The 27,663-nt window shown below is 44.5% G+C and overlaps 1 protein-coding gene and 1 long non-coding RNA gene across 2 annotated transcripts; one reads left to right on the top strand and one right to left on the bottom strand.

Annotated features, from left to right (window-relative positions):
* Positions 1–2,206: 2,206 nt before the first annotated feature.
* On the bottom strand, positions 2,207–12,770 carry ednraa (endothelin receptor type Aa). The gene is made up of 8 exons (XM_026171352.2): positions 12,484–12,770; positions 11,064–11,576; positions 9,444–9,571; positions 7,494–7,692; positions 4,649–4,801; positions 4,380–4,513; positions 4,092–4,200; positions 2,207–3,738 (listed from the first exon to the last, which is right to left on the bottom strand). The coding sequence occupies exons 2-8, from the start codon at positions 11,529–11,531 to the stop codon at positions 3,601–3,603; spliced, it is 1,329 nt and encodes a 442-aa protein (XP_026027137.1). The 5' UTR covers positions 11,532–11,576; positions 12,484–12,770; the 3' UTR covers positions 2,207–3,600.
* LOC145429469 (uncharacterized) lies at positions 11,702–27,663 on the top strand. The gene is made up of 2 exons (XR_013909713.1): positions 11,702–11,956; positions 27,356–27,663. It is a non-coding gene; the product is annotated as an uncharacterized LOC145429469 (long non-coding RNA).

The raw sequence follows: 27,663 nt of genomic DNA, 5'->3' as shown, positions 1-27,663 counted from the left end.
GCCAAATTGTCAAAAAAAATACAGATTTAGGGAAGCAGTGCTTAGATGCATTTAGACAATTAAAGCCATGCTAAAGACAGACTAAAACGAGGACTGCACAACTATGCAAACTATGCCGCTAATGGTCAAACTTTTCAGTCCTCTGCCCTACCCTCTGAGAGAGTGAATTATAAGTATCACATTCCCACCATCCAAGCCGTTCCACATCCTCTCTCCTGACATTCGCAACCCTTAGGGCTTGAGTGCCAAGCAGGTCAGTGTGTTTCAAATCACTCCCAGACGCCTCTTTCTCACAGTTGCAGATGAGAAACAGGAGGGGAGGGGGGACCTTGACTTCTTAGAGCAACACAATAGCTGAGTAAACGTCCTTGTTTCCTACGATGGAAATTGATTTATTGGTATAAGCAGCAGCATTAACATGAGGTTAACACGTTAAATCAGCGACAACAAACATATACGAAATCCATTTTTCTACAGATTATTATGAATAGCTTTTGAGTAGTGGTAAAATAACACCGTACAGATATAAACTGATCTATACATAAGTGTGCAAAACACTCCAACTAAAGACGTGCTAGTATTTGCAGACACAGCACACACTCACACACACAATAGTGCACATTCAAAGTCACACAGGTTTACGGGTATCTCTCATAGATGTAGAACATCAGAAAGGTGCTATTCTGTCCTGTCTCCTTCAATTCAAATTCAATTTAATAAAACTTTATTGATCCTGAAGGTTGACCCCGAATGAAATTGGGTCCTTAGCATATCGCTGCCATCTTACTGGTGGCTCCATGACAGAAAAAAATATTATGTTGATATTCACATAATGGGGAGCCTACCAGCTGCAACACTTGTTTGTGACTTCTGTTGCATTGCATACTAACCCGTGAGTAAGACGGCAGAGAGTTTACAGCTTATTGCTCAGTCTTTGGGTCCTTCTAGATCAATGGTGTTCACACATCAAATAGAATAAGGCATTATAGTTGTTTTGTGGTGGGACACGGGTTCCACATACAGTACTTGATCATCATTTTGGGAAATGCTCCTCTTCACTCTTCTGGCATGGTTGAGTTGAAAAGAGATACAGTACAAAGCTTAAGCCATCAGTTTGTAAATGTAACGGATGTAAACACAGGAAGAAACTAGCAGCGATTCAGATTTCTGGGAATATGAATGGAATTTTGCAAACTAATCTCAGCTTTGGCACCAGTGATCGGCAGTGGGATCAGTGAGGTGATCAGCAGTGGGGGCTAGGATTTCTGTTTCTTGACACATGATTGGAAAATATACAAAAAGGCTTACACATGCAACAAGTGCTTTGGTTGTCCACTAGAGGCCCATTGTGAGTAAGCCCATAAAGCAATGGGCTCGTAGCCTCTAAGCTCTAGGTTAGGTTAGTTCATCTAAATAAAATAAATAAATCTAGGAAATAACTGCACACAGTTGAGAAACAGTCCTGATTTGAACAAGAATGTTCTTTACATAATTAGCTATTACATACAGGCTAACATGGCTAAACTTGATACATGATTCAGTTTATTTTTCAGTCGTTAGCTTCAGTAAAAATGCTTTTGAAAACATCTGAAGCCAGTGTAGCCACACCTCTTATTTTCTTTCGATACCACTTATAAAAGTAAAACAGACAGTATGATTTAACAAGAAGTCAAAATATGTTTTGGAGATATAGAGGTATTATTAGCTAGCTTAATGTTCTTTTCTGTGACCCCTTTGAGTTAGTCTTGTTCTACCAGTGAAGCATGTAAGTATACATGGATGTGTTATATAAATGGCAAAATGTGTTAAAATGGAGGTGGACCTTTGGTTTTGGACCAAGTCAGGCCCCCTGTTTTCCCTTGTTTCCTGTCTTTACGCTAAACTGAGCTAACTGTGTGCTGGCTGTAGCTTCACACAGTAACGGGCAAAAACAAGTACAGTGGCCCCTCGTTTATCGCGGGAGTTACGTTCTAAAAATAACCTGCAATAAGTTAAAACCGCAAAGTAGCTAACTTTATTTTTTACAATTATTATAGATGTTTTAAGGCTGTAAAACCCCTCACTACACACTTTATACACTTTTCTCAGACAGGCATGAACATTTTTACACTTTTTTCTGTTGTTTAAACACTCTCAAATTTCAAACCTTGTAGAAAAATAAGTGCAGTATTATAGAATGAAACAAAAGGCATCTGCAGCACACTGCTAGCGATAGAAGATTTATGTAAATTTGACAAGCTGAACGTATTCTGTATTGTGCAGGAGACACAGCACGAGATCGATTGACAATAGTCTACAGGACGCAGAACACAATGTGCTGTAAAAACAACAACCAACCAACCAAACAAACAAAAAGCACGCAAATTTGCCCAGACAAAAATTCGTGAAACAGCAAAAGGTGAACCGCGTTATCGCGAGCGACCACTGTAAACACATTTCCCAAAATGCGAACCCAACTCTAAATGTGGAGTGTCTATCATCTCACAAAACATTCTTTACCTATGTCATTATAAAGGTAAGATAGGCTGAGTAAAAATATTGTTACTGCAGTCTAACACTTTATAAAATTGGTCATTACATGAGTATATATTTGCATTGGGTTATAAAGCAGAGATGTCAAGAAAACTGTTGTATTTGTATGTTGAAATTCACAGTGTTGTAGGAATCTGTTTTTTTTCAATGGTCACACTTGTGGTTACTCTTTAATCTACCGCATATTAGTCATTTGTATGACGTGTGTTAAAATACATTGTTGCACATTAACTGTTTGCTCTAAAACCTGCAACCCTGTTTCCTGATGTGTCAGCTGCTTTAACAGAGGACCTGACTTTTTGTGAAGTCTACTGTGCAGTATTCTCACTAGAAACTAGGAAAAAAAATTGTGTTTTTGTCAGTGATTTTGTTCAGATACGTCCAGAGTGCACCCCTTTCTTGATAACTCAAAAAAAGCAGTGGGACTTAAACATCAGGCGAATAAACTTTAAAGTCATCCTCTAGTTTATACCACGTAGTAGCTCAGGGAATAATAAGTATGAGCCAAATATACTGTACAACAACTGTCACTAGCATGCTTTCCTGTTTTTCATTATCAGTAAGTAGCAAACTCCAGGGGACTCATCACTCGTCATCCCCTCTGACGGAGAACAGTCAGCTTTTTCCTTCCTGCAGCATCCTTCCCAGTGGTGCTGCCCTTTACAGGAATAGCACACTTGGCTCCTGATAGAGAGCAATTTATAGTGAGGCTCAGCTGCTTCCCTTTAAAAGTTCTCCTCCTCCTGCTTTCCTCCTCCTTCTTCTTACAAGCTAGAGTCACTGTCCGTGGGTGTGGGAACAGAAGGAGTTTGTTGGAGGAAGTTTAGTCTGCTGAGAGACTCAGGAAACACCAGCGTATTGAAGTTCCCCAATCCATTTTCATCCCTTTTATTCCAGTTCCTAATGCATGCCTGCCATATTCATGTTTTGCTTCTGCAGTCCTCACGTAGATTATTGTCTGAATGTGTACATTTTTTTGATTTATGTATTATAATATGAGTATTTGTCACATTTTAAGTGCTTGATGGGGATACAGAAAAGCTTCAAAGACACTCCTCAGCCGGGAACTCAGTTGCTGTACTTTCTGGTACCGCGGTCAGTGTGGAAGTTGTTGGGCTCTGGACTTTTACACTGAATACTGGTGCCATTCATGGGTCCGGTGCTGTTCAGCTGATTGTCGGAGTAACACCAGCAGCACAAACACGACTTGGAGAACATGTGAAGAGAGGAAAGGGAACATTTAAACATGGCAGCGTTTGCAGACAGGATTTTTCACTCGTGTAGATCACATTTCTCGTTTGCTCCTGCAACTCCTTTCACATGCAAGCTTGAAACATGGTTAATCTCAGTCTCTGTCCCTTCGTGACCTCGGCCAGTAAAATTAGTACATAAATCATCAGGCTGCTTTTACATTTTGGTTACCAAAAGTCATCACAAGCTAAGCGTTGTTTGCTCTCCCAGCCTGACCAAAAACATTAGAAGAAGTGTGGGTGTGTGGAATTAAAAAAAGAGTGATTTTGCATGCATGCCACATGTGTATATATCCATGCCTACTATACCTTGAAGCAATTTTTGAACTTCTTGCTGACAAAGTAGAGGATAATGGGATTTATGCAGGAGTTGATTGTTGCAAGGTTGATGCCAAAGTAGTCCAGGATCAACAGGAAACTGAAAACAGAGAACAGGAGAAATATTGAAGGAATAATTTTCAAACATTTTTGGAAGCCCAGCTTCCAAAGAAGCTAGTGACACCCTGAGTTAAATTGGCCCGTGCGCTCCCATACTCTTCTTCCCAGTAGATTTTTGAGGACCTTGTTTGTCAGAAGTCTATTCTTCTAGAAACTCACTTGAGCAGCTCACATCGCATTTTCTCTGTCTGGTTGTAAATCATCTTCTTAAGAATCCTGCTGAGGTGCAGTGGGAACCAGCAGAGGGCAAAGATGAGGACGAGAGAAAAGACAGCTTTGGCCACCTCTCTCCTCTGCAGAGGGAAACAACAGATTACTGTGTAGTCTGAAGATGATGTTTAGGTAATGAAATGTCAAATGTTAAAGCAATGGAATAAACACTGGGATTATATTTAGAGAGAAAAGGCGATTTAGAAATGTTGTTGAACCTGTTTGAGGTGCTCACTGAGAGCGATCCGGAGGCTGCCATTCCTGCGGTTGAGCATCTCGCAGGTCATGAGAGTGTAGAAGATAGCTGTGCAAATCAGTGGTACACAAAAGTAGAAGCCAAACAGCCACCAGTCCTTTGCATCTCTGTAGAACTAGAGAGCGACAAACACAGTGACGCGGTTAGTTATGAAAAACTGCAATAAATTCATGTTTTACTGTGACCTGGGAGTTTGAGACTAGGGAGTTGAAGGTTTATGACCTACTGGGACTCCAGACCGCTGAGCTCCACACATTTCCCATACATACATATTTATTAATGCCCCTTAAGCTTATCCTTGCACATACAATAATGTGAAAAAGTACTTTTTCACATGATTACATACAGTCCTGTGAAAACACCCCCACGATTCAATAGCCTGTTGAACTACTGTTAGCAGCAATAACTTGAGGTAATGATTTTCTGGAAGACTATCAGTCTCTCACATCGTTGGAGGAATTTTGGCTCACTCTTCTTTACAATGTTGCTTCAGTTCATTGAGGTCTGTGCGAATTTGTTGATGCACAGTTCTCTTAAAATCCCACCGCAGCATTTATTTTTACTGCTTTTTCTGGTATGTTTGGGATCATTGTCCTGTTGTATGACTGAATTTTCCGACAGATGGCTTGACATTTGACTCTAGAATACTTTGGCATACAGAGGAGTTCAGTGCTGACCTCAATGACTGCCAGGTGCCCAGATCCTGTGGTTTCAAAAAAAGCCCAAGTCCTCACCACTCCACCATTGTGCTGACAACTGGTATGAGGTGTTTGTGCTGATATCACGTGTTTGGTTTTTGCCAAACATGGCATTGTCAAACATGGTCAAACTTTCCACTTTGGTCTCGTTTGATCAAAGGACATTGTTCCAGATGTCCTGTGGTTAGTTCAGATGCAACTTTGCAAACCTAAACTGTGCTGCAGTGTTCTTTTTAGAGAGAAGAGACTTTCTCCTTTCTCCACTTCCTTTCTCTTTCCAAACAAGCCATCCTTGTCCAGTCTTTTCCCAATCGTACTGTTGTGAACTTTAACATTTAACATGCTAACGGAGGCCTGTAGCTCCTGGGGTTTTGGCAGCCTCTCTGAGCCTTGCATGATCTGACCTTTGGGTGAATTTGCTGGCATGTCCACTCCTGGGAACACTGGAAACTGTCTTAAATGTTTTCCACTTCTAAATAATCTTTCTCTCTGGTGAATGAAGGACTTGAGATTCTTTGAGAAATAGCCTTCCCAGAGTAATGAGCAGCAACAATTTGCCTCTCTGACACTGTGTACTCCTTGGCATGGCGTTAAAACACACCTGAATGCTCCAGACCAGCAAACTGCTGAAATTTCTGCTTTTATAGAGGTGCTCACATTTGCTGAGGATCAGTTAATCAAGTCTCCTCTTAATTCCTATGGAAGACTTTTTTTTAACCCTTTAAAACCAAGTGTATCAGATTTGATACATGTGTTTTTGTGAGTTTTTGAGACTTCTACATCATCAGCGTGACTTTTTTTTTTACCCTCAAAAAATCATATAAATTGCATGACAAATTTTGACTAAATTGCAAAAATATTGTACATAAGCACAATTTAGCAAATGTGATACAAATTCAACCTCATATATGCAGATTCAAGTTTTTGTCTAAAGGTTTGACAAACACTCCATTATCAAAAAATGAAAGATTTCTGGTGGTTATTTCATGGTTCAGGTTTTAAAGGGTTTAGGACTTTATGCAGTTTCTGCACTATAATCTATAGTTCCATTTCATCAGCTATTCACATGGCCCTAACATTAATAAAAATCCTAAATAAGATGTCATATGTGGTGTTGGGCTATGGAAGTAAACTGAAAATCATTAAACTGGACTTCATGCTATAGTAGAATCTATGCTTTTGTAACCGAAGCAGTTCTCCTCACACCACTACCAGCCTCCCCCTGTACTCCAGTGTTAATGAAGTCCATGTGAATGCTGCTCTGTACACAGACTGTGTAGCAAGTCTGAAATCAAGCCGTTCTAATTACACTGTGTATAATAAGAGCCTCTGGTTTTCTGTGGTTCTAAAAAATATGCTAAATATGCACTGTTTCAAAACCCTACAAACCAGACCAAACCTTATTACACCAAGTTTTTCTGGACTCTTCGTAGAACCACTTCAGGTTTTGGTATCTTGTGCTTTATGGACAAAATAGAATTAGGTGTCTTTCAAAAATATCCTATTTCATTGCTATTAAACAATGGCACAGACTTTAGCACTGTATTGATATCTGGGAGAGATTACCTCAAGGGTATGCACATGTGGCCTGAGCCTGAGGCCCCAGGTCTGTGTAATTGCACTTGGCCTGCAATCAATTACGTGGTCCAAAATTGTGAAACAGGGCATAATCACTAAGAAAGACTAAGCCGGCCAGGTCTATTCCTTTAATATTCACTGGAGCGGATTCATGGCTGTATTCTAGTTTTCTTAAGGTCTAAACATGCTTTACTGGGGCACCGATGCTTTAAAAACATGCGCCCATATATAATGAAAATAGCACACCAGTGCACCAGCTGTCCATTAGAACCACTTACCGACTCCAAACGAACAATACGATGCTTTTAAGATGATGGCAGTGATCACGATGGAACTATTATGCTGATCTTACACTCTGAGTAGTTCTCCCACGTGTGTGTGTCCCATGTCAGCAGTCATGTCAGCAGATCATTTTGTCTCTACATTACAGAATTCAACAATTCTTTTGCACATCCTGGCTTTAGCGCAGTCTAAAAAGTTGGGCACAAAATGCAATTTCTTTAAAGGGATGGCAAAGTGGTAACAGCGCACCTCCATGAAGGCACTCCGGGGTCTAAGCATGCAAGTGCGCATGGTTTTGTTGGCATAGTCGAAGGTGATTATGTCGAAACCGACGGCCTCCGGCACTGCCAGGATGAGTGAAAGCACCCAGATGGACACGATCTCAATGACGGTGATCAGAGGGATGCCCACGCCCTGCACTCTGCTCCACGATGCCACAGCCCGGTATCTGTGACACAGCGGGACACAAAGTTATCACCTGGCATATGGCTATTTATGCCATAACTGTTACACACAATGAGCAGCTTAGATTAAAGCACCGGCTGATTTTAAGTTACTGCAGTAATGACTGTAATTACTGCAGTTATCCTTACAGCACCCTAGGATACAAATAATGTAAGACGAATATAAAGTGTCAGTTTAATGTTTAAAACAGGTCAGCAAGAGTTCAGCTGTGCGATAGAAATGTAATATTAAAGTAAAGTCATCACTTTCTTCATCTCTCCTGATTGACAAAGCTAACAAGAGCTTCCTTATGCATGGCAGCACACCAAGCACAACAAACTGCTCAGTCAGCAAACACTATCAAAATGTTAAGAATTCATGAGCAGAGATGATCAATTGTTTATTTTAAATATCTAATATTTATATTTTTGTGAAGCCTCCAAACAGACTGGCCCATGTTGGCAGAGGGGTCTGTGTGTTGGCTTGTGTTTCCCGTGCACTGAATACTTGTTTGCTTGTTTGTTTCATTAATGGAAACCACTTGTCGAAATGTTTTAGTAAAATCGGGCATCAAGATTTTATAGCAAAAACAATATATTTTTCATGACACATTTGAATTTCTCTGTTGAACAACATGGTGGCATTTATATTTTACTAAGTGGTAATGTATCCACCTTTTCCTCTTCCTCCAACATTGAAAAGATACAAAAGGGACTCGAGCACTTTCATAATACACACACACACACACACACACACACACACACACACAGATGAAGATATGCTACACATTTCCTGGAAACAAATGGAGAGCATCTGCACTTGAACTACAACGGTACAGAGCTGCAGCCTGGCTTTTCTCATAACAGAGGTCATTAATATTGTCTTCTTATAGCTGAGCCCCGGTGCTCCAGGCGAGCCTCTTATCTATAAAGTTGAGTGTAGTAGATCATATGAGATGACCGTGAGCTTCAGCACTTCATGATCATCAATTATTCATTAAGGAAATTCTATTAAGGTGCTATTAAAAAAAAGAACCTGTCAATATGCTTGCAATCAACATACTGCAGACTAATGTTAACATCAGAAGTGTGCAGCTTATATATAATATACAACTCCATAAAAGAAGTAAAGAGTCTCTTTTTTGAGGGGGTTGCAGTGAAGCAATAGAAAAGAAAGTAAAGGGATGACTCTTGAGTGATTATGCACAATCAGTACTGACGTAGTGTAGCAAGTTTCCTGGAACAGATGATCTTAGCATTCCTGCCATTACCCTGAAATCCAATCGAAATGTTCATACATTTTGCTGAAATTAATTCCAGCATCTCCTGTTTATGTTAGAAAAAAATATTTGTGAGCAACTAATCTAAAGCAATGTTCTCTTGTGCCGAGCACAATATGGATTAATTGGCACGGCTGGTCGGCCAAATTGAATTTGTTTAATTTTCTTTCCAGTTGTTTGGCTGCTGTTTTCAGCTTCTGCTTTTTCCATCTAAGAAAAGCGTACGGGGATGATCGTGCATGTTTATGCGCAGAGACCTGGCTGGGTGAAAGAATGTAAGCTCTGTGGGAAGCTGCTGCTTTTAATAATGGGGAAAAAGCAAAAACTGGTTCACTAGTTAATAAAACTGAAGTTCACACTTAAGCAAATACACGTACAGATGTCAGATGTACAACGCGAGCTTTTTAAATGCCAGATCCTCATATAAGAGCTCTCTACTATGTGACTGAGCAGTGTGGCAATGTGGCAGCACTGACCTGTCGACGCTGAGGGCGCACAGGTTGAGCACTGTGATGCCCACAGATGCTTTCTGCAGGAAGGGAACAAACTTACAAAGGCACAGGCCCACAATGCTGTCATCGAATGGGAAGCGTGATGCCAGGAGCTGGAAAATATAGAAAAAAAGGAAAGGATTTAAATCCGATTTAATACGTATTCTTTACGCACATCAGCAAAACTCACACTTCCCTGATGTATCATTAAAAAGTAAATAATTTTCTTTGTCTTCACGTGCGTTTTACAAGCCTGCTGTTACTGTTGTTTTCCTGACTCAAATGGGTCCTTTTGCATATATAAGACCTTCCTAGTGGATTTTACTTTGAAGTCCGTCAGTGTCATCTTAACATCACTGTCAGTCTGCAGGGACCACTTCCAATATTGGAGAAATCTCAATATTGGCTTTCTACTTTTATCACTAGTGTCTAACAGTTGTTTTCTACTACTTCTTCCTTTGGTAAAATTAGTCAGGGTCACGTAAGCACTTGGACACTGAAGCGTTTTTCAGCAGCACAAAAGTTTTACAAAGCAAAACAAAAGACAGTGTTTCTGGAAACAATGTCTTTGCCCCGAGGAAGACAACAGGAGGTTTCAACATTGTAGATGTGGCTCTTTCTTTGTTTATGCATAAACTGCTCCCCCATGCAGAAGGATTGTTGTTTCCTCTTTGCACATGTGTTGCTCAGACTACAAAGTCACTCTGCCCTCAAAGTCCCAAGATAATTTTAACCAGGTGCTTTTTTTTCTTGGTTAAACCACATCCTATAATGAGCTCAAAGGATCAGGTTGACTGATCACTTCATTTTGCCATCATTCTTTATTATTGCAAAAAAACCATGACAGTGTTTACTGAAAGAAATCAAACGAAGGCAGGGGGCCTGTAATGATTTAACATAGTCATTCACATTCTGAAGCTGTCCCAGCGTAAACAAAAGGGTCGAGTCAAACCAAACTGAAACGAGCTGCAGTTGTGCTCTCGTGACAGTGTCTTTTAAAGATGCTGATAATCATTAAAAGACTGTTTAACATGTTTAACAGTTGCTTATTTGGGTAAAACTAATAATAATAATTATAATGCTCATAAGGACGAGAATAAAACCAGTCGATTTCAAACATGACCGACCGATAAGCTCTCATGCTCCTATTTCACCTCACTTTTATTTGGATGATAAAGTACAATAAGTACAAAAGTTATTTATCACTTGTGGAGCAGTGAGATTTGAGAACAAAACAAAAAAAACCCAAATTCCAGATAAGGGTTCATGACTAATGTCTCAGGTCAGCGCAAGGCCAGTGATGTGTGTGACTACAGCCTGATTCTTATGTTTAGTTATGTCAGCCATACCACTGCTTGTCTCATCGCCACACGAACACGATAACAACCTGACTGATTAGGCTTTGCCATCTATTTGTACACTCACTCAGGCCCTTTCCCACTCACCCCCCTCTCTCCTCTTCTCCAGTCTGCCTGTAATATTCCACTTTATCTGTGCATATCGCCTTTGCTGTCCCTGCATTTCATCATATTCACAACGAGACATGTCACTCAGCAGCCTTGACATGAAAATAAGAGTTTAGAGTAAGCAAAAAAAAAACTGTACCTTGTACACATTGATGGGTATATCAATGACAATGTAGATAAGGTCGCCCAGGGCCAGGCTGGCAATGAGGGCGTTGGGTCCATTCCTCATGCATTTGTGCTGGTATATAATCCTCAGCAGGGTGGCGTTGCCTACTATCCCGACTACAAAGACTATAATGGAAATGATTGTGTTGATGTACTTAAAATGCGCGTTGATTGAGGTATTTACAGTGCAATTAGGTGGTTTCTTTACTGCAGTTGCGTTGCCAGAGCCAGATACCACCGCTTGTGTCCGCTGGTGGATGCCGGACCCCGTGCTTGGGCTGACAGTGCTGTAGAGACCAGACTGGAGGGTGGAGTGGACGAGAAAGCTGGAGAGAGGGTCCTGGTCCGCTTCAGCTCTGTTTATCTGGCAGATTCCTCTGGCTGCCATACAGGCCATTAGCAAAAACATATGTCCAGCTGGAGAGCCCATTATGGGACGCATTGAGCGCTTTGATATCACTGACAGAAAGATGGTCCCAATGTATCACTGGTAAGAAGAGAAAACAAACAAAAGCAAGAAAGACGTGGTTATTTTTTCAGAAAGCTCACAGTAAATCTGAAAAGACGGGAGTGTAATGTTAGAAGTCAGAGATGACGAGAATGTTTGATGGCCTTAATGTCCCTTTCAAAAGCTATGAGGAAGTTCAGCAACATCTTTATGACTTCTAAAAGGTTTTGCCAAGGGGGCACAGATGGATGATGCCAGGAGTAGTTACAGTGAGGATGAGGCATCAACAGAACACGTCGGGGATCTGTTTTGCTCTCAGTCAGTCCTGGATGAAGCAGCACTTGGTTGTATCGATAATGTTGCAGCTGGACGTTGGGGTTTTATGTCAGCTTGTGCTGTTTTGACAACAAGCCCTTCATGTGAGTTTGATTTCCTATGTTCTTTATTCTCCATCTGTTTCTAATTTCAAAAAGTTTAGACTTGTGGTACTGAGCTTTTTATAGACACGCGGGATTGACTTCTAGTTAGCTGAGTAATGCAAGAGCCCAGGTTAAAATAAAAACCAGATGAAGACCCAAACCCACAGAACTAAGAGGTAGTAGTAGTAGTTTATAACTTGAATCCCTCTTCTTATTAAAAGGAAAAAAACAACCCTACAACAACAACAACAACAAACTTTCTGGACAAAATCAGAGTAAGAGAGAAAGTTTTAAACTATCACATCCACAGTGAAGCCCTTTTCATCATGTCACAGTACCGGCAACTCTTATAGCCCAGAGTTCTTCCTGTTCAAAGTCCCAGCTGTCACCAAGTACACAAAGAACTATTTAGCAGCCAGCCCTTCAAGTAGCATCACAGTTTAGCATCAGCATGACACTGCTGGGATCTGTGACAGCACGCAAACTGATCTATCCATAAATAATAAATACATTTGGTTTTCACCTACCGCTTCTAAAATGTCTGCCTGGCCCCCTTGGAAAGCGTCAGGCAAACTTTCAGCTGAAGCCCCCAGACATCTGTATCACATCACATGAGTAATTAACGCACTATCAAAGCCGCAGCGTATCCCACTTGGTTTGAGCAATGCACCCGTCTGCTCTGAGGTGCCTTCGCATTATGGCTCAGAGTTTCCTGTGGAGAGTTTGCAGTACGTCTAAGTGTGTGCGTGCTCAGTCGTGTGAGTCTGAGGTTTTGTGTACTTCTACATGTGTATGTGTGTGGGTGTGTGTGTGTGCGTGTCAGAGCACCAGTGAGACACTTTGACTGGGTGGGATAGTAAATCTCCACCTCCCTTTGGTAACAGACTGGGCCCCCTTTGGAAACATCACCCTCCTCTCTTCTCTCTCCTCTCTCTCAGAGGCACCGCCTGCTGACAGTCATCTCCATGGCGCAGCAGCACCCACACACACACACACACACACACACACACACACACACACACACACAAGGGCAGGGGCATCTGGGAGCCCAACGCCCCTCCAATCTGCCCCTTTCCTTAAATCCCTCCCACCTCCACTTTCAATCCCCTCTGACTCGCAATATGTCTTGTATACATTACATACAACTGTTTCCTCACACAAAAGGCAGCAGAGATTAGACTGGAAGGAGGAAGGCAAGAGGAAGTCAGTGTCCATGTTGTGATGTTGTGTTTGTTTCATCTAAGTGGGAAACGGAGACGGGAAGTGGGAGCTAACCATCAGCCAGCCTTTACATCAACATACTACGAGCTGTGTGGGTGGCCGAGCCACATCACACTTTCTTAACTTTCGATTTATTTAAGGTGTGAAAGATATATAATATCTGTTGAATAAGTTATAAGTTAGGGGAAAAGCATTAAACAAGCGTTCTGCTCCATTACCAGACTTCTAAATGAACAAATATTAAATCAACTGGAAATTTCTTTCACCTTTTTAAGGGGAAAAAACCCCAAAACAGAGGAAAAATAAACAAAATTCCCAAACTGAGTGCTATCTGAGATAACCAGACGCCTGAGATGGGAGAAGAAGCCATTTCGATGTCAAGCGAGAAGAGTGCTTGTGCATCAGTGTCCATTATGGATTTCAAAATAGTTTATGATGTGAGCTGAGAGCAGGAAGAAGGCTATTGAAGTCACCACAATCTCTGTTTTGCAATACCAAAAAAGCTGACGCAGCAACTGCACAAAGAGGAAAACACCACTCAGTTGTATGCCATTCCTGATACAGAACCAGCTGCATATAAGCTAAAAATGAAAAACTGTCTTCTCAATAGATTAAATGGCAAAAAGGCGACAAGAAGTTGTGTTTTATGTTGATTCTGAGCATTTGTGGACTTTCCAAAGTTTTCTTTTGCATAGAAATAAGCCAAAAAATGCACTTTACGTCAAAGGTATTTTATTTATTGGGCACTATTGGAAAATTTAAACTGTATCTACGTTACAGCGACACATATACAGTGGGGCAAAAAAGTATTTAGTCAGCCACCGATTGTGCAAGTTCCCCCACCTAAAATGATGACAGAGGTCAGTAATTTGCACCAGAGGTACACTTCAACTGTGAGAGACAGAATGTGAAAAAAAAAAATCCATGAATCCACATGGTAGGATTTGTAAAGAATTTATTCGTAAATCAGGGTGGAAAATAAGTATTTGGTCAATAACAAAAATACAACTCAATACTTTGTAACATAACCTTTGTTGGCAATAACAGAGGTCAAACGTTTACTATAGGTCTTTACCAGGTTTGCACACACTGTAGCTGGTATTTTGGCCCATTCCTCCATGCAGATCTTCTCGAGAACAGTGATGTTTTGGGGCTGTCGCCGAGCAACACGGACTTTCAACTCCCGCCACAGATTTTCTATGGGGTTGAGGTCTGGAGACTGGCTAGGCCACTCCAGGACTTTCAAATGCTTCTTACGGAGCCACTCCTTTGTTGCCCGGGCGGTGTGTTTTGGATCATTGTCATGTTGGAAGACCTAGCCTCGTTTCATCTTCAAAGTTCTCACTGATGGAAGGAGGTTTTGGCTCAAAATCTCACGATACATGGCCCCATTCATTCTGTCCTTAACACGGATCAGTCGTCCTGTCCCCTTGGCAGAAAAACAGCCCCATAGCATGATGTTTCCACCCCCATGCTTCACAGTAGGTATGGTGTTCTTGGGATGGAACTCAGTATTCTTCTTCCTCCAAACACGACGAGTTGAGTTTATACCAAAAAGTTCTACTTTGGTTTCATCTGACCACATGACATTCTCCCAATCCTCTGCTGTATCATCCATGTGCTCTCTGGCAAACTTCAGACGGGCCTGGACATGCACTGGCTTCAGCAGCGGAACACGTCTGGCACTGCGGGATTTGATTCCCTGCCGTTGTAGTGTGTTACTGATGGTGACCTTTGTTACTTTGGTCCCAGCTCTCTGCAGGTCATTCACCAGGTCCCCCCGTGTGGTTCTGGGATCTTTGCTCACCGTTCTCATGATCATTTTGACCCCACGGGATGAGATCTTGCGTGGAGCCCCAGATCGAGGGAGATTATCAGTGGTCTTGTATGTCTTCCATTTTCTGATGATTGCTCCCACAGTTGATTTTTTCACACCAAGCTGCTTGCCTATTGTAGATTCACTCTTCCCAGTCTGGTGCAGGTCTACAATACTTTTCCTGGTGTCCTTCGAAAGCTCTTTGGTCTTGGCCATGGCGGAGTTTGGAGTCTGACTGTTTGAGGCTGTGGACAGGTGTCTTTTATACAGATGATGAGTTCAAACAGGTGCCATTCATACAGGTAACGAGTGGGGGACAGAAAAGCTTCTTACAGAAGACGTTACAGGTCTGTGAGAGCCAGAGATTTTCCTTGTTTGAGGTGACCAAATACTTATTTTCCACCCTAATTTACGAATAAATTCTTTACAAATCCTACCATGTGAATTCATGGATTTTTTTTTCACATTCTGTCTCTCACAGTTAAAGTGTACCTCTGGTGCAAATTACTGACCTCTGTCATCATTTTAGGTGGGGGAACTTGCACAATCGGTGGCTGACTAAATACTTTTTTGCCCCACTGTATACGCAACTGTTAAGAAGCAGTAGAGAATAATTTTGCTGTAGAAATCATACATTTATTGTTGATCATGCACACACTATATGACGAAAGAGAAATCCGGATGAAACGTACACATACATGCACACATGGTATATGCAAGCACTCACTGACTGGCTGTGGCCCCGAGACCTTCGGTGTCAAAGGGCGCTGAGTGAACATCCACTAAGTCTCTATTGTTTAAATATGTTTTCTCCTGAGAATTTTAATTTCTCGTGTGAGGCTCCATGCCATAGGTTTGTACAAAGGCTTCCTTCTACCTCCGGTCATCCAAACTAATTGATGAATGACTTCTTTGCAAAAGTGATTAATCACTAATGTGTTATAGTTATGGGTTCACTAAAGGTTTTTTATTATTATGAGAAAGCACGTCACAAAATATTTTCTTGTTTGCATCATGTCACTATAAAATATTTGTCCTGATAACCTTAACTAATAAAAAAATATTCTATTTTCCAAGATGAGGTCAAATTTTTATATTATTGCTACCAAATACAAGTTAATTACAAATTAAAACTATGTGTTAAAATCATATATAGTTTAACAATAATATATATATTTTTTGTGAATAAAACTTTTATGCTTCCTCAGATAAAGTATAATTTCAGCACATATGGTTGATTTTCAGGTACTTTTCCTACAGTCAAATGTGACTTAATTGGGTAATGCCAATATTTACAGCCATCTGAAATTAAAGGGATCGTGTTTTCTTTAATTGTAGTCATGAATATATCATGGCTTCTGAATTAGTTATGGTCAGCAGTGGCGAATATTTAATTTATTGGAACGTGATTTGCTGACGGCATCTGATTTCGTACCCCTATTTTTTTCCCCTTCCAAAGTCCCCTGATTGTTGGCAGCTTCTATGACATTTTAACTTTTTTTTTTGGAGGGGGGTGGGGGGGTAGAGTCTTTGTTAGTAAATCCATTAATATATAAATGATGAAACCTTTACCTGCTCCCAGTTGCTTTGGCTTTCATGTTGTTGTTGTGTTGTTGTTTGGATCGTAATCAGGTATTAATGCCATTCTGTCTGAACTCAAAGATGGCAGGCTGCCTGGTAATTCATATGCTTGTTCTCTGATGGCATCTGTCGAAGTGTGCTCTCTGCATATTGGTACATACCCTATGGGAAATTTCAATCCAGCCCCAGACTGAGTGGGATGTAAGCAATTTCTTAACTGGGACACTTGCGTGAAAACAGAAAGAACAGAGAGAGAGAGAGAGAGGGAGCGAGAGAGATACTGGGAGAGAGGGACCGAAGCAGTGAGGGAGGGAGAGAATAGGTTTGAGGCCAATCCTACAGTGACAAGCAGCGACAGAGTGAAGAGGGCTCAGTATACTGCCTGGCTTTATTAATTTGGGCCATATGGCTCACGCAAACAAAAAGTTACAGCACAAGAGCAAAATAAATTTTGACTCTGGATGGAAGAAATTTTCATTGTAGTCTGATTAGTGCCAGCACTTGACTTCATCTGAAATTTATCAATATAATATTAACAGACTATTTTAATTAGAAGGAGGGAAGCTTTGTCAAAGCGGCGATGATGATGACGGCTGATGAAAAGAGCCTGTAGAAAAAATCTGTTCGTGAGAACTCGTCTGTTTTAAAGTTCATGAAACTTTCTACACTGTGGCCTTGAGGCAGTGGCAGTATGTTGTTTTTGTGCAACTTTGGCTATGCTAAATCTGCAGGAAAAACAAATTGTTGGGGTCTGGGAGCTCGTTATCTTTTGGAACTGCACATTTTCCTTAAAACAGTAATCTAAAATATGACAGTAATCCAGATTTTTTTGTCTGATTAGAGAAATAAGGTTAATAAAACTAAAAGCCAGTTTCTAGAAATATGTGTATTATTTCCGTACTTTGCTCACAGTACATCTTTACCCAGAGATGGCAGAAAGGAAAATAAAAGGAACACTTCAGATTAGCTCAGACAGCTTGCTGTGAAATGTGAGGTGGCAGCATGTTTTGCTCTTAAGGATATTGAAGCTTTGTTGATTCATGTCTCAGAAATACATTACTAGACATTGGCTTGGAAAGCCAAATGCTCTCCCACTCTGGCCTGATACTGCTGTGATTCATGCAGAATGTGGTTTGTCATTGTCTTGCTGAAATAAGCAAGTCTGTCTCTGAAAACGATGTCATTTGGCAGCACAGGTTGCTTAGAAACCTGAAGATATTGGTCAGAGCATTACAGCACATTTTTCTGCTTCGAGCTTGATTTTATACTGTAACGACTGTGGGTTTGGGTAGCTGACTGGCTAAACTGCTCACTAGCTAAACGGCTAGCGGGGCGCTAGCAGCTATCGCTAAACTTCGCAATGAATGGAGAGCGCTCGTGCCTCGTACACCGCATGACCCCGAGCGTCTCAGCAGCAGACTGGTAATCCCCGAATAATCCAGCAGGAGGCAGTAGTGGTTCACCACAGGCATTTATTCACCATCTTTTTCAACAACAACGTAACACTGCTGACACCGAACCCCTATCACGCTCCCACCACATAGAGTCGCGGTGTCAGCCAACCATGCCAATTCACCCCCCTCCACAGAACACACATCAACTTCACTGTGGCTTACATTAACATAACACTAACACAACATGCAAATCAAACACATATGAACTAGCAGAACGATAGAAAACACAGAGACAACACAATACCCAGAATGCACCTGGCTAACAACCCCAGCCAGGTCATTACACAGCCCCCTCCCAAAAAGGTTTAGTGTCCCCACAACCTTAACTGTCCACACTGTAGTCCAGCAAATGTCCGGGCCGGCGTCGAGTACGCTTCGGCCTCGACTGGGAATCCATGGCGCCCCCATCTGGGCCGGGCGTAGGGGGCGAGGAGTCCCCAGGCTGCACACCAGCCTGCGGGTTGGGGGCAAGCGGATGGTATGGCGCCAGCCGGTCCTTGTGTAGCACCACCCGCCTTCCCCGCCCCGGCATCCGGATTCTGAAGACCACCTCCGACAGCTGTTCCAGGATCTCGCCCGGGCCTTGCCAGTGGCTCATGAGCTTGGGGGTCAGCCCCCGCTTCCTCTGGGGGCGGAACACCCAGACCCGATCTCCGGCCCCCAGCATAGGACCGTGCGCACGGGTATCATACGCCCGTTTCTGGCGGGCCCCGGCTCCCTCCAATGTCCGTCTTGCCAGTTGATGCACCGTGTGCAACCGCTCCCTGAGCCGCCGGAAGTAGTCCATCTCTGGTCCACCAGCAATCTCCGGCTCAGGGGGTGCTCTGAACACCAAGTCCACCGGGGTCCGGAGCTCCCTTCCGAACATCAACGCTGCAGGAGTACACTGACTTGACTCCTGCACTGCTGTTCGATATGCCCACAAAACAAGGGGCAGGTGTTGGTCCCAGTCCCTCTGATGTTGGCTGGTCAGGATGGCCAGCTGGGTGGCCAGCGTGCGGTTGAACCGCTCAACCAGACCATCGCTCTGAGGATGGAGGGGGGTGGTCCTCATTTTTCTCACCCCCAGCCTCCGACACACTTCTCCCAGCACCTGGCTCTCAAAGTTCCTCCCTTGGTCGCTATGGAGCTCCTCCGGTACACCAAACCGCGTGAACATCTCATCCACCAGAGTCCGCGCCATCATCACCGCACTCTGATCCGGCACCGCGTACGCCTCTGGCCACTTTGAGAAATAATCCATCGCGACCAGGACATACCGGTTGCCGGCATCAGTAACAGGGAATGGACCCAGGATATCCACTCCGATCCGCTCCATTGGCGCCCCAACTAGGTATTGCTGCAATGGGGCATGGGAGCGCTGGCTGGGACCTTTCTGCGCCGTGCAGTCGTCACAGCAGTGGACGTGGATCTCCACGTCCTGACGACACCCCGGCCAGTAGAACCGCCGTCTCAGCCGTCGCAACGTCTTGCCATTCCCAAAATGGCCAGTACCTGCAGCCCCATGGACCCAGCGGAGGACCTCAGGCCGCAAGGCCCGGGGAACCAGGAGCTGGAGTATGTCGCCTCCCCCGTCTGGCGCTCGCCACCGCCGGTAGATTACACCGCCATGGAGCTCCAGGCTGTTCCACTGGGAGTACAGCGACTTTGTCTCGGGCCCTTGGGAAGACACGGCGGACCAGTCTGGCCGTGTCCCTGCCTCCATCCAGTCCCTCACCATCTCCAGCACTGGATCGCTCACCTGGTGTTGCTGTAGCTCCGCCGCGGTGAAAGGTTCCTGCCCTTCATCCACACCCTCAGGTTCTGCTGCTGCCGATGTCGGACCCCGGTCCAGCTCCTCCAGGCGCCTGCAGTACCGGCACTCATCCGCAGAACAGGGGCGCCTGGACAGGGCGTCAGCGTTGGCGTGTTGCCGCCCTGGTCGGTGCTGGGCCTCAAAGTCGTACTCTTGTAGTATTTCCAGCCACCGGGCCACCTGACCCTCTGGCTGGCGAAAGTTCAGCATCCAGGTTAGGCTGGCGTGGTCTGTCCTGAGCAGGAACTTAGTGCCCAGGAGGTAAGGTCGGAAGTGACGAACCGCCAGGACCACAGCCAACAGCTCACGCCGGGTAACACAGTAATTCCTCTCGGCCCGGCTGAGGCTGCAGCTGTAGTATGCCACCACTCGCTCCTCAGCCTCTCCCCTCTGGGAGAGCACCGCTCCGACCCCCACGTTGCTGGCGTCGGTGTCCAAAAGGAAAGGCTGGCTGGGGTCAGGATACGCCAAGACCAGGGCACTCACAAGGGCAGTTTTCAGCTGCTCGAAAGCCGTTGCACAGCCCTCCGTCCAACCAAACCGCTGACCCTTGTTTGTCAACTGATGCAAGGGGCTAGCGACGGTGGCAAAGTCTTTTACAAACCTCCTGTAATAGGAGGCCAGCCCCAGGAAGCTTCGTAGCTCGGCGACGTTCGATGGGGTAGGCCAGTCCCCCACAGCAACCACCTTCTCGGGGTCAGTAGCCACCCCCTGTTCGCTCACCACATGTCCCAGGAACTTCACCTGGCGAGCAAGAAGGTTGCACTTGGCCGGGTTCAGCTTTAGTCCGGCCCCGCGGATGGCAGTCAGAACCTCTCGTAGGTTGGCCACGGCCTGTTCAAAGTCCTTAGCATGAGTCAGCAAGTCATCCAAATAGACCACGCAGCGGGCACGGGGAATGTCTTTGAGGACCCTTTCCATTAACCTTTCGAACGTGGCTGGTGCATTGCATAGTCCAAAAGGCATCACCTTAAACTGCCACAGTCCTTGCCCTATGGTGAATGCAGTCTTGGGCCGCGCCTCGGCAGCGAGCTCCACCTGCCAGTACCCACTGCGGAGGTCTAGCGAGCTGAACCAACTGGACCCAGCGATGTAATCCAGTGCGTCATCGATGCGAGGTAATGGGTAAGAGTCCTTGCGGGTGACCGCGTTCAGACGCCTGTAGTCCACACAAGGGCGCCACCCCCCTGTTTTCTTCCGCACCATAACCATAGGTGCGGCCCATGGACTATCCGAGGGTTCAATGACGCCATTAGCTGCCATCTCTTTTATCAGTCCCTCAGCAGCTTGGCGTTTGGCGAGGGGCAGGCGGTGGGGCCACAGCCGGATTGGAGCAGCTGCTCCGGTGTCTATAGTGTGTTGCACCAGGCCCGTCCTTGTGCAGTCCTCTTCCCTGGCGGCAAAAGTGTCCATAAACTCTGCCAAGAGGCTCTGCAACTGCTGCTGCTGTGTCGCACTGAGGTGCACCCCACTTCGCCGCCCAAGCTCCTCTACTGCCGCGACAGTCTCAGGTGACAGGGAGACTGCCGAGCTAGGCGGCGACTCTGGCTGCGGGATGTTGGCCCTGCTTACGTCCACCCCCTGGGTCCTCCTCCGCACCCTTGCCGCCCTCGGCCCCTGGCTGTGGCATGGAGCTGCGGGGCGTAAGGGCTTTGGGGGTGCTGGTGGGGGTCTGTCCCTGGCTACCGCGGCCCACTTGAAGCTGCACGGTCTCAGCACCAAGGTGGATGGCAACTCCCGGTACATCGACCCGTGCCCCCCAGTGGGCCAGCAAGTCCAGTCCAACAATGCACTCGTCTGTTATGTCGGCAAGCCAGAACTCATGGTTCACACTGTTCGTTCCCACCACCACCTGCAGAGTCTTTCTCCCCGGCATCACAGTCTTTTCTCCTGTGACAGTGTACAACGCTGTGTGAGTAGGGGTCCAGTCTTTTGGCAATGAGCCACCCGTCTCCGGGAGCACCCCCCTTCGCAGCAAGCAGATGGTGGACCCCGTGTCTACCAGGGCCCGGCAAGACCGTCCATCAACTATACAGTCCAGGTACAGTCCACGGGTGGACCCACAGCGGCCCACCACGGGATGAGTGTCATGGAGAGGGTTTAACGATTGGGGTGGGGGTTCCCTCACTGTCCCACCCCGTGGCCGTTTCCTGTCGGTGATGTCACTCGGCTCCGAGGACTAGGTGCGGGACAGTTCCGGGCCAGGTGACCAGGTTCCCCGCACCGATAACAGCAGTCCGTCCGGCGCCTCCGACGTGGAACTGCCTCTGATTGGGCTCATCTGGCCTCCTCCTCCTCATCCGACTGGGACGCGTTCATCTCTCGCTCGACCATCCTGGCCGATCGTCGGGTCCCTGGCTCGCCCCGCAGCACCTCCTCAGCTCGCTCAGCCTCCCTCAGTGCCTCCTCCAGGTCTCGGGGGGATGACAGCCGGACATGCTGTCGCAGCCTCTCCGGTGTGAGGCCCCTCAGGAAGGCGTGGAGACCCAGCTCCTCTCGTGCCGCTCCTGGGAATGTCGGGTAGCCCCGTCGGGCATAGAGGCGGACGTCCGCAGCAAAGGACCCCAGGCTCTCTCCCTCGCGTCGGCAAGCCAGCTCCTCCCTGCTCTGTTCGGCTGGTGGTCTCTGTCCAAACCGTCTGCCGAGCGCCGTGGTCAAGGCCCGGAGGTCGCGCTGTTCCTTTGGGGGCAGGTCCAGCAGAACCTGGAGCGCTGGGCCCTCCAGTGCAAGCGCCAGGTGGGTGGCAGTCTCTTCTTGACCCCACCCGTTGTGAGTGGCAGCCAGCGTGACTTGGGCCAGATACGGCTCCAGCTGCGTCGCCCCAGTGTAGTGCTGTAGCTTAGCAGCCGTCCTGCCAGGAAGCTGTGGTGCGGCCCCAGGAATCCCCTCCCGTCGCAGGGAGAGCAGGGGGTGGCTGTTCCGGGGCGCGCTGTGGCCCTCTGGCCGCCCCAGCTCGGGTCTTCTCCGCTGGGTCTCGGCAGCCATGCTTTCCAGAAGCGAGCTGTTGTCTCGGATTACACGCTCTAATTCGCCTATGGTCGGCTCCATAGTGTCTGCTAGACACTCATGAATCCCACTTCTGACACCAATTGTAACGACTGTGGGTTTGGGGAGCTGACTGGCTAAACTGCTCACTAGCTAAACGGCTAGCGGGGCGCTAGCAGCTATCGCTAAACTTCGCAATGAATGGAGAGCGCTCGTGCCTCGTACACCGCATGACCCCGAGCGTCTCAGCAGCAGACTGGTAATCCCCGAATAATCCAGCAGGAGGCAGTAGTGGTTCACCACAGGCATTTATTCACCATCTTTTTCAACAACAACGTAACACTGCTGACACCGAACCCCTATCACGCTCCCACCACATAGAGTCGCGGTGTCAGCCAACCATGCCAATTCACCCCCCTCCACAGAACACACATCAACTTCACTGTGGCTTACATTAACATAACACTAACACAACATGCAAATCAAACACATATGAACTAGCAGAACGATAGAAAACACAGAGACAACACAATACCCAGAATGCACCTGGCTAACAACCCCAGCCAGGTCATTACAATACGTTTTATTTTTTATATGGCAGAGTTATAAGTTATGCGGCAAAAAACTGCTCTAAGTGAAACTAAGTGTCCACAAACACACATTTTTATTTTATTTTTTTTACAATTAATCAAATCTGTCTTTTTTTATTCTTATATTTTATATAATGCAGAACACCAAGGTTACAGCCATGCAGTGTTGTTTTTTGGCCTTGTGTTTTTGCATACAGAGATTTCACTTTTTTTCTTATGTATTAGTTTTTGTTCAGGACATCTTTAGGACAGTGTGATTGTGTGCGTGTGTATGGGTGTGTGTGTCTAGACATCAGCAGCTTATCTGCATGGGCGGCTGTAGTAATGGTGGAGTCCTCAGTATTTACATAGTGCGCTGTTATTAGCAGCTAACTGGCGTTGTCCAGGGTGTAACCCACTTTTTACTCTATGTTAGCAGAGACAAACTCCAGCAAACCTGTGACTCTAAGCTAAACATGCGGTTAAATGGGTTGATTAAGTTGCATTTTTATGTATTTGACAATTGTTCCTTTACAAGTGACACAAAATCCCCTTAGCAAACCAACTTCTTTGGCGAGAGCATCTAGACTAAATCACGACCTCTTATAAATGTACCTCGGATCTACTCTGCAAGCACTTCTTTTTCGAAAGGTGTTTGCTTTCCAAACTTTCTAAAAATCAATCTGGAAACAAGTTGGATATGTCAAGAGTTTAGGCTGGTATTTTGAACAAGACTTTTCATTTGCTATAAATTTTCAAAACTATCATCACGCCATGCAAACCCAGTGCTGATGACTAAACATAGAGCTCTTAGACAACATGGTAACTGATAGTGGAGTCTCTCACAGGGCAGCCTAGACACATTCCTGTTTATAATCTGGCACTTGTTGGACAGAGGCTCAAAGCACTGATAAACTCAGTCTCTGCCCATCTCACTTTGCTTTCCCCTATCAGAAAACCCATGAGCGCATGCTCAAAATTTCTAGGAATAATTATAACTCCATTACACTCTGACCAGTAAACACTTCAGAGAATAAAAATTGACTATTAGATATTTTCGTTTTGGTATTCTTTTAAATTATTGATTTCTTGTGTATGTTCTCTGTAAATCTTCACATTTGCCTAGAGCTGTGGTGCTACTGCGCTGCAAGTCTCACCAAAATGCAGTATAAACAGCCACTGAAGCCGCGATCAACAGTTTGCTGCCTATACTTCAGTTAGGTTACATTTGAAAAACATCTGCGGACAATTTGAACATGGCACGCTACTGGTAAACACAGCTGTAAAGATCAAGTGGCCAAACAGAAGATAACAAACCTCCGTTAAGAAAGACTGATGGGATTTACTTGTTGAATTTCCAGATGTTGCTCCGGTCAGTTACCTGATAATGATCTAATATTAGACGACAATTTCAGCTTCTTTTTAGGAAACTATTCTGGCTCTCCGAAAAATGAAATGGCTGTGCGTTTAGCTACAGGTGGTTGAGCCTAAAATGGTTTACTTCTGTCTGAAACACCGACTAGTAAGTTTACATATGTAAGTGACGGCAGTCTGTCAAGAGCTGCCCTCCTGTCTGCCAAACCTGTGCGTGTGTTTCTTCCAATCAGTTCCCAACTGCCTATTATATATACAGTTGCTATTTCAATCAGACAAACCTCCTGCCTTGCCCTCCGTCTCTCTCCAGAACACTTAATCCCTCCACTCATTTCCCTTGATTGCTAGCAGTGTTGCTTTCTGCTTTGATGTAGGGCACTGGGCCCATTTGTATTCCTCTGTTATACTGCCTTATGAAACTAGTGAAGGGGATTTTTTGTGTGTGAATGCTTAACATTTATAGATGGTTTTTAGATGGATTTGTGAGTTAAAGGTTGTTGTGGTGCAAACTACTACAAACACCAGTTTAACATAAAAATAAGTCAATAATGGCGACTCAATCCCAAAAATGATTTCAGTTTTTTTTCCTTTATTAGAAACAATATGAGTTTTTTGTTTATTACTGGTTAAAAGTGGCACCATGTTTTTTGATTGTATTGAGTTAAAGTTAGAACCGCTTGATCTTCTTCTCTTCATCGTCTTTGTGGATCACACACACACACACACACACACACACACACACACACACACACACACACACACACACACACACACACACACACACACACACACACACACACAACAACAAAACAAAAAGCAAGAAAATAAAACAAAATAAAACTGCCCATTGGATTTTTAAGCAATAAATTACAAAAATGCTGAAATGTACCAAATATGATGTAAATTAAAACGTATATATACAAATGAATATTTAATTAATTTTTTTAAAATTAGCATTTAAAAAAAAGAATTTTATGGTTTAGACTTTAAAGAGTTAAACATGAACTCCTTTAAGAAAAGTCCTTTTAAATCACTGACCATTGACCACTACTCGATTATTAGCCATTTTCAGCATTTTAGCCTATGTAACTGATTTCACAGCAGCAACATCAGCTCTTATTGTGCATATAAAAATGCAGTGTAGTCCCATACCCGACTCAATGCTGCTTTCCTTTTCCTCAGAAGTTGGGTGTTGGGAGGTACATCACTTCAGAGTTGCGATACCGTTTCCATTTTTTGTGCAAAAACACCACAGCATGTTCACAAGGGAGTGCCTGGTCAGTGGTCTGTGCATGGTTTACTTAGCAAGTCACAAATACAGCAGCAGTAAACATCCCAAGTTTTACAGTTTTACTAATGGCACTGCTACCACCTTTGATTTTGAACTTGAGGTTGGTGGACCATCTCCAATTTTCTAAATTTGAAATCTGATTTGAGGGCTTGAGGGGTTGCGGACCGCTGAACTAAGGGGCTTAGCTCGACTTCCAAAAAACGACCCGTACACCATAATCCCCTCTACACAAACGACCAAACCCAGACTTGTCCATCGGATTTCCAGATGGAGGAGATTAATTAGAGAACACGCCTCCACTGCTCTAGAGTAAAGTGGTGGCGTGCTTTACACCACTGCATCTGATGTTTTGCATCATGCTTGGTGTTGGAAACCCATCCATGAAACTCTCTACACTGTTCTTGGGCTAATCTGAAGGCCATATGAAGTTTGGAAGTAATTGACTCTAAAGAAAGTTGGCGACACCTGCACACTATGCAACTCAGCATCCATCAGGTGCTTGATTTTACACACCCGTGGCCATGGAAATGATTGGAGCACCTGAATTCAATGATTTGGATGGGTGGGTGAATACATTTGGCAATACAATGTAAATATGCTTTATGTTTTTCAAACCTTTTGTGTGGCAGTGAAACCCAGTGAAAGTATACCCCACAGATGAATACATTTAAAGGGAAAAGCTGATGAGATTTTGCGTGTGTGTGTTTATGTGTTTTTCCACTGTTAACAAGCAGCCAATGTCTGATGTACCTCGTTTCTGCGTGCCAAAGATCTTCATAGTCTCTACATCAAACACAATAACCCCAGTGTTTTGGGTTATTTCCTTTCATTACAAAAACAAAAGAAAATAAAAACATATGGATGATGATTATACATTTGGTGTACTGCTGCAGGAAGCATCCAATACTGCACCACATTCACAAGTGAAAACAGTCCAAAACAAATGCATTATCTACTACAGGAAATGATTTCGTTCCACGCCGTGTCTGTTTTAAAGATTTCTTCAGCTGGAGCTAATGGGCCTGAGTGCCAAAGACAGGATAGAAAAAAAAATTAAGAACACGCTCGAATATTGTTAGCGTTGATTTTTTCTTTTATCTGAAAGATCAGTATAAAAATGACCAGCTTCAACCTCCAAGCAGAAGTCTGTCTGTACTGTGTTTCACAGTGTTTCTAAATGTTTTTTGACGTTTCATGTCATCATGCTGCCAAACAGCTGCAGTGTTGCAGACTGCAGTTATCTCATAAGACCCTCTCACATTAATTCATTACCATTTGTGGTTATATTTTGTTTTTCCTTTCTGTTGATTAAGAGACCACAGGGATTTCCTGGCCTCATCTGGCACGTCATACCTTATGACCTCCTTCTGAGTTTTACTCCTCTGGCAACTCCCCGAATCTTGTCATTCTCCCTCGGGTGCATGTGTAAGGCACAGAGCGAGGGGGAGTCAAAGGTTAGTGCGGGGAGACAAGACCGACACCATCTGGCAGTGATTACGTCTCTGAAGAGAAGCCGAGATATCACTCTGTGCTGTGAATGTCTATTTGTGGTGTTTGTACTGAAAATGAAAAGCATGTTCGTCCTGTATTCTGATAACAAATAAAAGCCTGAGCTAAGATA

The sequence above is a fragment of the Astatotilapia calliptera genome, chromosome 6 (genome assembly GCF_964374335.1).
Source record: "Astatotilapia calliptera chromosome 6, fAstCal68.1, whole genome shotgun sequence".
Classification (NCBI taxonomy): Eukaryota; Metazoa; Chordata; class Actinopteri; order Cichliformes; family Cichlidae; genus Astatotilapia; species Astatotilapia calliptera.
The sequence above is the reverse complement of the archived record's forward strand: the minus strand, read 5'-3'. Positions and strand labels throughout refer to the sequence as shown.

Excerpts from the sequence above, each read along its gene's own strand:
- ednraa (XM_026171352.2), bottom strand. The coding sequence starts at position 11,531 with ATGCGTCCCATAATGGGCTCTCCAGCTGGACATATGTTTTTGCTAATG. Across the intron at positions 9,572-11,063 it reads TACCCATCAATGTGTACAAG|CTCCTGGCATCACGCTTCCC; the intron begins GTACAGTTTTTT and ends TATATTTTCCAG. Across the intron at positions 4,514-4,648 it reads TCAGTGAGCACCTCAAACAG|AGGAGAGAGGTGGCCAAAGC; the intron begins GTTCAACAACAT and ends TTCCCTCTGCAG.